Source organism: Dreissena polymorpha, chromosome 4 (genome assembly GCF_020536995.1).
Source record: "Dreissena polymorpha isolate Duluth1 chromosome 4, UMN_Dpol_1.0, whole genome shotgun sequence".
In the NCBI taxonomy this organism is placed as follows: Eukaryota; Metazoa; Mollusca; class Bivalvia; order Myida; family Dreissenidae; genus Dreissena; species Dreissena polymorpha.
Window position 1 is genome coordinate 54,372,722 of NC_068358.1, and position 13,313 is coordinate 54,386,034.

Consider the following 13,313-nt stretch of genomic DNA (forward strand, 5'->3'; position numbering starts at 1 on the left):
CGAAGATGCGAAATAATTCCGATCCTGTCCTTTATCTGATCAAAGGTTTAGATTGCAATTAAGAATAGAGCAGTACACATCATACATTTAATAAGGACTTATGCATGTGTACATCGTCTTTAATCCATATAATTTTAATTATTTTTATTATAATGTTTTCCAAATTGCAATATATGTGTAAGTTCAATGGAATTTAAAGGTAAATAAGAACAGAAGAACAAAAAACATCGATTTGGAGAAGTAGAATCATACATTTTAAAGGCAGTTAATATTTACAAATATTTTTCATTTACTATGGTAAATAGTAAATAATTTTGATAAAGCATCTCGAAATCAAATAATTCACTAAATATCAATTACTGAAAGTATATACACAGACTTTGAAGAAAATACAGAGAGAAATACATTTTATTTCAGTGCTAATTATGATAGAATTTCGTATAATTAAGGCTTCTTTGACAGGCATCGAGATGTAGATTTCAATAACCTTCTTAAACCCTACTTAACACAGAGGGATTCGTGTAATAGCCACGTTTAATGTATTTTGTCTTCATAAACCGTAGCATGTACAAATGGAGTTCATCCTCTATGATTAAGGTTTATTAAGATAAGACAAATGAGAACAACTAGTATACGCTTATTTGGGATTCACTTGTGAAGTTGGAATGATCTTTATATCCACCGCGATTTAGTATATCGTTTGTACGATAAACTGAAGCATGGGAACGACTAAGTTAAGCGTATGAACGACTTATTAAGTCGTGGTTACGACAGAGATTACTTGTGGGAACCTCTCATTAATAGCGGCTATTTGGTTACTTAGGATATTGGTTACGACGTAACACGTCGTAGAAACGAGTTAAGTATTAAGTAAGTTGCGGTTACGTCATAAAAAGTCAGTCAGAATACAGATTGTGCAAAACATATTCTAAATTGCTAATTTATTATTCTGAATGCAATAAAACGGACAGATCCGCGGTTTTCAAACAACTTGTATGTTGAATGGTTGAATATGTCTTTATTACAAGTAAGTTATCTCGTTCCCATGAGCTATATACAGTCAAACCTGTGGTAAGCAGCCAGTGAAGGGACATACCCAAACTGGCTGCATACGACAGGTTGGCTGCTTAGCACAATTTAAGAAAATTGACGGTCAGCTAAGCAAAATTAAAAGGTATCCAATCCTGTTTTATTCTTTTAATTCCAATATAAAGAAGCACATTTAATATACATGCATAGCATATTTATGACAAATGTATATGCATGTACTGCAATATAAAGAAACACATTTAATGTATAGCACATTGATGACAAATGTATATACTTGATACTTTGTACTGCACATATGCACAAAAAAGTTATAGTTAGTGTCAATTTCACCGTAGGACACACAGACTTTAACACGCTTGGCGTCTGGGTTCCCACAGTCATATTCGTCCATAATGTCCCTCTTACGTTTCGCCACATTTTGAATTTGGGTCCGACCGACACCAAACTCGGACGCTATGTCTCTCGACGAACGTCCGCTTTCAAGAAGCCGCACAACTTTAACCCGATCCTCTAACGAAAGGTACTTGCGCTCAGACATTTTAGCATCATAAATGATAAATATCGCATAAATTCGTTTATTTTATAGGAATTCATTTTCTCAGTTTTCTACTAATACCTTAGAGTAAACGCAAACTGTAATGTAATTGTCGGCAATCAAAATTACATTGTGCAATTTCATTTAATTAGACCGTTACAAACTTCTTTTATCAACACCATTTCTATAATAAACACCCTTTTCACTGACAAATTAAAAATCGCATTAAACAAAGGTTGTAAAGATCACCGATAATGGTCTACTAATTCACCCCCCCCCCCCCCCCCCCGTATAATCCGTTTTATCTCGGTTTATTGATCAGTATGTTCATCACAGGCAAAGTCTCTATCATTGTGTCACACCGGTCTTACTGACAATAACGTAGTGACGTCACCATCTATGTATAGAATGCTTCATTGACCGATGTGTACACAATGTAGAATGAAGTCTCTATAAATTGGTTTGCGGTTTTTACAGTTTGAAAATTGTTCGACCACCTTTATTAATTACACGCGTCTTTAATCCGGTCACTCGAACGTAATTCACATGTCAATTTTTGTTGTTTGGACAAAGAAGCCCGGCCGCTGGCTGCATACGACAGAATAGTGCTTAACACGGACTTTTAAAGAGCAGAAATGAACGAGCGGACCTGAACTGGCCACATACGGCAGGTTGGCCGCTTAGCTCATGTGGCCGCGCCCTCAGGTCCGACTGTAGTCACAACCGCGACGGAACAAATCGTTATCTCTTAGCTATGTCGTTACCAGGACTTTTAAAGTCGTTTCTGTTAAAAGAAATATTGTCCACAATAATGTTCTTTCTATGTATATATGGTCCTCTGTTTTAGGTTTATTGTATGAGTCTATAATAAAGAGCCGTTACGACTAGATCTGCCTGGGAGGAACCCCTACTGAAAATGTACATGTAACTGGCATTCTATCTTTGAGCGTTGAGATGTCGAGTCAAACATACCGCACATTACGTAAGTCGTTCACAAAATCACACATCAGCGATTCTACATTTATTTTTTCTTATTAATCAACATGTTTGAATATAGCAAACAAATAAGACCGCAATTCAGGGTTCGGTCGACGAATCCGGAAACAGAAAACTAATATGCAGGGGGGCGATATATTTGCTGACCACATGCCTGCAGAGTGCAATCTCTAGGCTGAAATAAATCGCATTTCAATTGTACATGCTTTCGTATACGTAAATATTTATACAATTAATTTGAAACGTTTTGGTTTGCTTATAATAGGAATCTAGAGTTTTATTACATACCGGTAATATCAACTACTTCGGTACATATTGTTTATCTACCATACAGTGTCATGTGGAATGTATCTCCAATATTATAAGCAGACATTTCATATATTGTGCAGATTTGAGCTTTAACATTTGTATTGACTCTCGTATATCATCTGCGTAAAAAGGAAAAGGTATAATTATGTAATTTATTAAATCGAAACACCCCGCGTGTTGCAATTATAAATTAAAAAAGTGTCTGTACTAACTTGGCCATTGTAGCCGCATTCGCACCAGTTGTAGCCATCACAATACCTCTGGCCTGGTACAATAGGTTGCCCTTGGTAGTCATAGCAATACACTGCGAATCGAGAGGAAAACGTCATAGCAATATACTGCGAATGGAGGGAAAAACGTCATAGCATTTGCAATATACCGAAAATGAAGGGGAAAACGTCATAGAAATATGCATGTATTGTTAAAAAGAGAAAAGAACACACAAACTTACACTGCGGAAAGAGCGAGGTAAAACATAGCAAACAACGAGAATAGACAAATATGTCTCAGCAACATACTACATAGAGAGTAAAATACGTCATAGAAATGTACTATGAAGAAAGGCAATTTTGTCACAAAAATATACTGCGAATATAGGAAAATAAAACATAACAATATACTGCGAAAAAAAGGAAATATTTCACAACTGTGATGCGAAGAGAGGCAAACTCGTCAAAGCAACATGTCACGAGCGAATGGGAATACGTATCGCAATATGAGAGAGCGATATAAGACAGAAAATATGTGTAAATACATGTAATAGCAATATACTGCGAAGAGATGTTACCAAAACATAGTTACAAACTGCACAGCGATGGAAATAAGGCATGACGTAATAGTGACAAGAAAGGAATTTAAAGCAACCTTTATCTAAAACAACAATTGTAGTTAAGAATAAACAGCAGTTGGTTTGGGTACCTTTGGCAGTTCTGTAAAATTCAAGTAAATCGCTCAAAGTAAGGACTTCAAAAAAAATGCGTGAAAGTACTAATGATTATTTCATAACTGTATTATATATGGATATATAATTAACGTCGTTGTTTTATTTACAAAAACAATAGCGAAAGATAATTAATGCTTGGAGTTTTTAAATTGGGTGTGATTCATTGTATGCTCAGCACACAAAAGTATCTAAAACGCGCAATATATATATAATACATTATCTTCGTTCAATCGCGTGGGCTTTGGCTAGCAAAACAATAATGTAGCGCTTACGTAATATATGCCGTGGGTGTCGCCAATGCTTGTCAGAATTGTTGTTTTACTTAACAAGATACACCAATACAATTTCCATTGAAACCGGCTTTTACCCTATTAACCCAATCTATGTTCTTACCGCTTGGTCTGACTCCTCCCCCTCCTCCTCCTCCTCCTCGTGTACGTCCGTAATCCTCTACGATAAAATGAGGTACCAAAATGTTACAAATAGCTAGAGTAAGATACACTATTATATAAAATGCCCACAGTATAATTTAATTTTATAAATAGTATATGGCTGAAATATTAACACTGTGTTAAAACGTTACACTCCAGTGTTCTGTATTTAAAATGACATTTATTATGATGATATTTAAATCAATCCAATGTAGACCGTTTATATGTACAATATCATGTTAAATAAGAAAGCAAATGTGTCGTTATGAATTGTGTCTCGCTCTGGGATATCCGGAATTATTGCATGTGTGTAAAGTGTCGTCCTAAATAATCTGTGATATCTGCGTAGGCATTTCGGGAACGACACTTTCCGTCCGAACTGGATATTAGTTGAACAGACCTTCTTTAAACGAACCTTCCATTAAAGCGAAAAGTGTCAACCCTGATTTTACTGTGCAGTGCGCACAATTTTTCATGGGCATTTTTGGTTTGCGCTGCTACCGTGCATAGCAAAGTATATAAAAGATATGTTACTTATTAACGTTTTCTCGAAATATATCTATGAAAAACGCATTTCAGTTTGTTATTGCATACGTTTTGATTTACGATTAACTATAAACGTTATGATAGTATTAATGTTGTCTGGAGAGTTTCATCGACTGCAAAATATACCTTTACACCTTTTGCATAAAATCAAATTTATCTTTTGCAAAATTACTCAACATTTTATTATCAGAAACTACAATTATATATTATCAATTTAATTGTTATTAATGTACTCACGTGCGTGTGTCATTGCTACAAAACACACCAGCAGACAAATACATGCGACTTTTGTGTTCATCCTGAAGCACCGGTGTTCCTAATTTCCTAATAAAACAAAAGTCTAGAAACAATTAGTTTGAGCAGCTGCCTATTTATGCAATTGTTGAACTATTTTCGTAGTGCATAAACGCATAAGTTGGACATGGTCTGATGGAAAACAGGCCGTATGATTGAATTAATATACGCAAAACAAGCGACGTACGTCATTTGTGGTGACGAATTTCTAAGGTTTTAAATAAAGATAAATCAAAAGGGTTAATTAACTTGTTTACAATAGAATCGTGGTCGTAGCTCATAAATACCAGCTCATTTGCATCATTTGCAGTACATGTGGCATTTCAAAACAGTTTTCATTATGTAGAACGCGTCGCAGTTACGTATTCCACCATAACTGGAAAGTCGAAGTTTTTAAAAGTGTATTGTCATAGCATGGCTGTTCCTTGGTCACTAAAAAGAGGTTTTGGAGTTTTGCTACAATTAACGTGTGTTTGGAAGTTTATTTGGTTTTAGTGCGCCTGAAATTACCTTATTGAAGCACACCCACATTAGTTTTAGACTCACAAAAGTTGGAGAAGAATTTTGAATTATAGCAGCTGTGTCCACCTAAATTTTTCATTGAAATCGAGTTATATTTGATGTGACATTGAGCTGCTGCGGATGATCCATATTAAACTTCATCTGTCCGTTTACACCGCTAGAGTCGGGCTTTGAACCCGAGTTGCCTAAATAAGAAGCGCGTTTACCAACCATTAGGCAAACTAGGCAGCGTCTTCCTGCTACGCTAGCATAAGGACGGTAAAAAACCTACTTACTCATCATAAGGACATACTATTTTAAGTATATACAGCTCATCTTCATTAACAACATGCGCTTGAAGAAAAAAACATTCATCATTTTGAAGTAGACGATCAATTTAAATAGACAGGAAATAAACATGTTTCGTGAGAAAGTCTCGTGGAAGAAGTTAATAGATATTGACGATATAACATCAAGCGTCTAGTTTAATAATAATAATTATTACATTATCCTTTACTTAATTTCCTTGGAAAACATGTGTATACTTCAAATGTATATAGAGGTTAACAGTTTCCGTCGATTCCCACATTCATTTTACTCCACGAATGACCGCGATTGCATGATGACGTCATATGCCTTCCGGAGGTCAATTTCGAGTTTTTAATTTCATTCGAAATTGGAATATTATTCTAATATTTAAATCTCGGATCAATAAAATATGACCTAAAGTCAAGGATTATGAATTATTATTGAACCTGAAGAGACCAGAATCTTTTTCATATGCGAATATTCAGGTGTGCAAGTAACAGTAAACTAATGTTGATAATAGGGATTTGTTGAGTTCCACTCAAGGTCTATTTATCTTTAGATAGATAAACACGCTATCAATCAAATAGTTGCGGTTAGGATAGCGTTGCTATGTAATGTTTGAAGCAACGATGTTATCTGCACGTACATCGTGACATAGCAATCTAAGAATGGTGCGTCGTCCTCAAATGTCTTATTTGCGAAATAATATGCTATATTCGGAACTGTCGAACCTAGTATTCCCATGCCTTCAAGATAAGTTTGGTTGTTCGAGGTTATTTTGTGATGACAAGTGTTAAAATAGTGGACTAAGTACTTCTCCAACTCTTCCCTTGAACGACAATGTATCGCTTGCAAGCTTGAAAAAGAGTCGCTACTTCTATGGGCCGTCTAGGGGGGCATGTAGACGGTATTTCCCCCTAAACATACATACATGTTAAAAAACGCATTTCCTCTTTTATAGATGTTTGTATCTATTTACAATGTTATATTGGTGTCATTATTAAGGAACAAGAATATCACAGTAACTGATGGCTGATCATTGACGATGAGATTTGTCGATATATAGGTGAGCTGGGTGGAATCTATTTTATCCTGCAATGAAAAATAACTCAATGAAAACTCACTGGTGCGGAACGATATCGCAATATGCCTATGTTCATTCTGTGTGGATACTTCATATACCGATTCACCAATGTCGGATCATTTGGTATGATATGAAACAGAAACGTATCCTTCATACGAAAATGCAGTATTGTTAATGTAAAGGCAATTACTACCACGGAAATTTTTCCAACGGAACAACCTGAAAAAAAACCGCATGTCCACCCAATACGGATGCTGCATATGACGTGGCGTAATATTAAGATCATAAGTGTCCGAGATCACAAGCGGTAAGGAATTACTATTGAAAGGGAAAAAAACTCGCTGTATAATCAACAGAGCGGAATGGCCGGACTATCTTGTAATGTCCCGCATACAAGGAAAGGGTTAATACAGTTTTAATGAAATCCAGATCATTAGTTCCTGCGATCTCTGGAGGACACGAAAATCCATTTAAAAATCATATTTTTAATCAAAGGGCATTAACTCAGTTTAAAAATTATTGGACAATTATTTGCATGTCTACCATATATTGATGCTGCAAAATAAAAACAAATTCGGATCATAAGTAGCTGAGATCGCGCGATACGAAGTGAGAAATAAAAATAAATAAAACGCTGTATCTCTCAGAAACATGATGTATTCAAAATATTATTTGACCAAAACGACCTGAAAAGAGTGCACCTGTTCAACCTATAGGGACACTGCATAGCAAATTTAATCAAATTTGGATTAGTGTCCGAGATCTCGCGCTGCAACGAAAACTGTGACGGCCGGAAGGACTGACAGATATCGAGTAGGATAGAACCTTTTGTCTGGGAAATTTGTGTTTGACCCGGGCAAACTCTATTCTATCGGAATTTGAATTCCGACGGATGAAAAAAACAGCTGACTATATACAACCCAATTACACTGAGCATACACATATTCACAATGCTAAAACATGTTTGTACGCCCCACATATGTGGGATTCGAACTTCTACTACAAAAATAACCGCAATTCGTCGAAACCGCTCGATGCGTAGTGCGTTATTTTACAATTAAATTCAATATTTTACTACTATTACTGATTCTCCAGCGCACAGAGAACACCTTTTACCATCAAAATCAACATTTAATTAAATAAAGCATCGAAATGCCCCCTCAGCACTTTTTCTGGATTCATATTCACATGTGCTTGCCAAAGCCAAGAACGACCACTCTCTCTTTTTATGTAGATGTTTTGTAAAAAACATTTGCGATGATATTTCGAATACTACGCAGACTACACATGTCTTCAACGTACAGCATATAGATAGAATCTCTCATAGAGATGTCATCAATAATTACCCGTGGCGTTACCTTTTCACAACCAAATGCTCAGGCGAGCGCTTAATTCATTTTAAACCGCCAAATATAATTATTTAGCGCTCCAACCTGGTATAAACAGTTACATGTCGTTTAAATTTTAGTGGTGAGATGTTTTGTGTACCGGTATATACAGTTGTAAAATGGTCTATACAATATAACGCAGTTGCACATTATCAAAACTTGATTAGATAAACGATTTTTTCATTCTGTTAAATAATTTTTTATTAAAATGTGAATTGATATTGACATTTTTCTGTAAATTAAATTTCCAAATGATTATGCATGAATCAGCATGGCAAATAGAGAACAAGAACACGTAACAACAATGATATGTAAACAAAAAGAAATAAATGTTCACAGGACGGATTAATGACAAAATATATAAATACAATTTTTTTCTACAAGTCACATAAACAACACAAGATTTCCAACTTCACATACGAAATAAGCTCGTTAAAAGATCGGCGTATGTGAGTATTTTGAAGTTTATGAGGTCCCTCTGCTCCTGAGGCTGGATTATGTGAGGACCCAGAGTGTCCCAGCACTCATAACTAATTAACAAAAATAATTACTAAGTTTCAGGATGATCCGGTTTAAACTGTTTAGACTTATTAAGTAGACACATTGTCACGAAGCTGCATGCCGATGTGTTCTCATAATAAGCCCCGTTTTTAAACAGGCGTATAATAAATGACACACTGTTAGAAACATGTTACATAAATAAGAAAACTTCTAAAAAAATCACAACCTTCATCGCCTTTCACATAACTGAAACTGTTTAAAATACCACTTTATCACAATATATTAAATTTTTGTTGATGGATCGTTGGCTTAAGGATAATACATCATCATTAAATAAACAAGACATGCGTTATGAAACACAATGCTCTCTCCTGCGTTTTGAAGTCCAAGGCACATAACATCGCACAAAAATCAATGGACCGGAATGAAATTCACACTTCATCTAAGTAATGTAGGTAGACAAACATACCAGAAAGCAGCTATCTGAGGGTGTTTCTTAAAAAAAACCTCTGGGACATTATTATATTTGGGTTATTATTGAGAAATTTTCTAAGTTGAAGGCCCATAGCTTTGCCAAAAATCAATGTACCAGAACGAAACTCACACTTCATCTGTAAGTCATGTAGGTAGACTCACATACCAAAAAGCAGCTAAATATCTGAAAGCGTTTCATAACTCTGAAAAAAGGACAATGTCTAAGTCCAAGGCCCATAACTTCAACCTAAAAAACAAGGTTTACATTTGAGGCAAATTATCTTAAAATTTCATGATGAATGATAACAGTCCGGACAAGCTGTTCCTAGGGCCACATTTTAAGTTTGATGTTTATGTTTGACCATGACGTTTAAGAAAGGGAAATGGATTTAAAGCAACACACTTTGACTTCTCATGGAGGACATTAGTGGTAGTTTATTTTCAAATGTTCATGAGGAATGACAAAGTTACAGTCCGGACATGCTGCTATGGCGAAATATGTCTTTCAAACACTAAGTGTGACCTTGACCTTTAAATTAGGGAGACGAATGTTACACAAAACACACCTTGTAGTGGTCATTTGTGGCAAGTTATTTTAACATTGAATATGACGAATGCCAAAGTTACCCCTGACAAGTAGCTATATGGCCTAATTTGACCTTTGACCTCTATATGTGACTTTGGCATTTGCTGTAGAGAATCAGGTGCAATAAGTGTAAAATTGCATGATGAATGACAAAGTAGCAGTCTGCAAATGGTCAGTTGTACACACACCACCCAAGCAATTGACCATTGTGACTGTTGTATCATGCTTGTACACACACCACCCAAGCAATTGACCATTGTGACTGTTGTATCATGCTTGTACACACACCACCCAAGCAATTGACCATTGTGACTGTTGTATCATGCTTGTACACACACCACCCAAGCAATTGACCATTGTGACTGTTGTATCATGTATCATGCTTGTACACACACTACCCAAGCAATTGACCATTGTGACTGTTGTATCATGCTTGTACACACACCACCCAAGCAATTGACCATTGTGACTGTTGTATCATGTATCATGCTTGTACACACACCACCCAAGCAATTGACCATTGTGACTGTTGTATCATGCTTGTACACACACCACCCAAGCAATTGACCATTGTGACTGTTGTATCATGCTTGTACACACACCACCCAAGCAATTGACCATTGTGGCTGTTGTATCATGCTTGTACACACACCACCCAAGCAATTGACCATTGTGACTGTTGTATCATGCTTGTACACACACCACCCAAGCAATTGACCATTGTGACTGTTGTATCATGCTTGTACACACACCACGCAAGCAATTGACCATTGTGACTGTTGTATCATGCTTGTACACACACCACCCAAGCAATTGACCATTGTGACTGTTGTATCATGCTTGTACACACACATCCCAAGCAATTGACCATTGTGACTGTTGTATCATGCTTGTACACACACCACCCAAGCAATTGACCATTGTGACTGTTGTATCATGTATCATGCTTGTACACACACTACCCAAGCAATTGACCATTGTGACTGTTGTATCATTGTACACACACCACCCAAGCAATTGACCATTGTGACTGTTGTATCATGCTTGTACACACACCACCCAAGCAATTGACCATTGTGACTGTTGCATCATTGTACACACACCACCCAAGCAATTGACCATTGTGACTGTTGTATCATGCTTGTACACACACCACCCAAGCAATGGACCATTGTGACTGTTGTATCATTGTACACACACCACCCAAGCAATTGACCATTGTGACTGTTGTATCATTGTACACACACCACCCAAGCAATTGACCATTGTGACTGTTGTATCATTGTACACACACCACCCAAGCAATTGACCATTGTGACTGTTGTATCATTGTACACACACCACCCAAGCAATTGACCATTGTGACTGTTGTATCATGCTTGTACACACACCACCCAAGCAATTGACCATTGTGACTGTTGTATCATGCTTTCCACATGAAGGTTTGACATTAATATTGTTTTTATTTGACCCTTGATGTTGAGCTAACTATGTTATTTTAACATTTCACAAATTAATTAATCTGTAAAGAATATTCTTACTTTAAAGATACTCTAGTCTGAACATAAACAAGTCTTTGATGCATCCTTCAGTCAGGGCATGGGCTATATTCATTTGAATGTCAATTCACACTCTACATAAAAATTTCAAAAAAAGAGATTCAGTACAGCAAAACATTTAGAACATAACACGTGACAAGCCACACGATAAATATAACAATTGTAGCAATAAAAACAAAGACCCTGCGCACAAAATGTGAAAGCCCAACAGAAAAAATGTTTGCAAAATAGCCAAGATTTAAAAGAGGCGAATGAAGATGCCAGATTGTTTTGTGGTCCCCAGAAGTTCCAACTGTGACCGGAGAGAAGTCTAAAGATGATTGGTCAATAAGGTACGAGATGTGCTGACAGCAGATGTACAGATAGATATCCAGGAATAGCAGAGCCAGGGCCGCCCTGTAGAGTCACTGCAGTATGTTGTCAATGTCTGCATCCTTGCGTTTTCTGCAAATATAGCACAGTTTGCTCTGTTAAAACTGGGTTTAAAGCATCAGGCGTAAAGTGTCAACCTAGATTTGCCTGTGCAGTTTAGAAGAGATTTCATTTAAACCAATATCTAATTAGTAGTAGAAAGTGTTGTCCCTGACTAGCCTGTGTGGACTTCACAGGCTTATATGGGATGACACTTCACTAACATGCAGTAAGCCCTGTTTTCACATACCTAGGTTAGAATTCATATTGCTGCTTACATTTAAAATTGAACAAAAGCATCGTATTGTATTACTCCTAAAACATATTTGTGCACAGTATTTAAATAATTGAAATAACCAAAATTGATTATTTGGATTGATAGATTATTAAGTTACATGTCATTTATTGCACAAAAAGTGCTTCAATTTGTATTGGAAAAACACTTCTTTACCATAATCATTGTGATGAATTAAAGAAATTAAAGTTCCAGGATACAGGTTATACAGGTTAAACTTCAGTCAAATACATTAACAAATTGTTGTCAACAATTATCAAACTCACTTCATTAGAAAAGTAATGCAAGTTTTCATGTTTAAATCACATGATTAGAGTGCTTTTGACCACTTACTTTTTAGACGATTTTGGTCTGGAAGATTTCGGTCTGCTGGATTTTGGCCTGCTGGATTTGCCTGCTTTCTGTTTCAAGGCCTGCTGGGCGCCTTCAGCGGTATATGCCAGGTACACACTTGAGAGGTCCGGCTCATTACGCTGATGTGGATGTCATTACAATTCAGAAACATATTCACAATTATCAATGTTATTAATAACATAATAATGACTATATCTTTAATGCAATGGCATTACTAGGAGAAGACACATCAAAGCTTTGTATGCTTGATGTGGATCATGAACTAAGTGGAACACCTACATTTCATGGTAATAATATAGCTGAAGTTTCAAGTTAATTGATTTTAAATTTTTTAAATGTTTGCTTCTTTTATGCCCAATGAAGGGCACATAAATTAAATTATGTGGGGGATAAAAGAGGATGAAAAGGCTTTTGCACATCTACGCAACAAAATATTTTTAATTTATTGTTTAAGAAATAAATTTGTCGAAACACTGACAGACCAATCATCAAACAGATGGACAAAGTGACTTCCTTTAAAGCCCATCAAAGTATAATCACCTTATCTTTTTCCTTTTCGGGCTGTGGTGTCTGCTTCCTCATGTTGTTTCCCGTGTATGCCACACATCGCAGCTGCCACTCACCGATGTCTTCATTCCACGCCACATGCTGCTCAATCATCTCCTGGAAATGACATTTTTTATTATAAGAATAATAGTCAATAGGTGAATAGGCGAGCAAACATTTGTATAAGAAAATGCATATCAA

General features: G+C 36.2%; 1 protein-coding gene and 1 long non-coding RNA gene across 3 annotated transcripts in view; both read right to left on the bottom strand.

Moving 5' to 3' along the window:
- Positions 1–2,591: 2,591 nt before the first annotated feature.
- Positions 2,592–7,056, bottom strand: LOC127879472 (uncharacterized). 2 transcript variants are annotated; one of them, XR_008049112.1, is made up of 5 exons: positions 7,039–7,056; positions 5,048–5,150; positions 4,227–4,283; positions 3,103–3,194; positions 2,592–2,756 (listed from the first exon to the last, which is right to left on the bottom strand). It is a non-coding gene; the product is annotated as an uncharacterized LOC127879472 (long non-coding RNA). The 2 variants fall into 2 exon arrangements; XR_008049111.1 differs by lacking the exon at positions 7,039–7,056 and having other exon boundaries at positions 5,048–5,245.
- Positions 7,057–8,528: 1,472 nt separating this feature from the next.
- The window catches only part of LOC127877351 (kinesin-like protein KIF3A), a 34,952-nt gene continuing 30,167 nt past the window's right edge, over positions 8,529–13,313 (bottom strand). The window contains exons 15-17 of the mRNA XM_052423095.1: positions 13,107–13,229; positions 12,546–12,685; positions 8,529–11,950 (exon numbers count right to left, since the gene is read on the bottom strand). Of these exons, the coding sequence (XP_052279055.1) occupies positions 11,911–11,950; positions 12,546–12,685; positions 13,107–13,229 (303 nt within the window). The 3' untranslated portion in view covers positions 8,529–11,910. The remainder of the gene's footprint in view (positions 11,951–12,545; positions 12,686–13,106; positions 13,230–13,313) is intronic.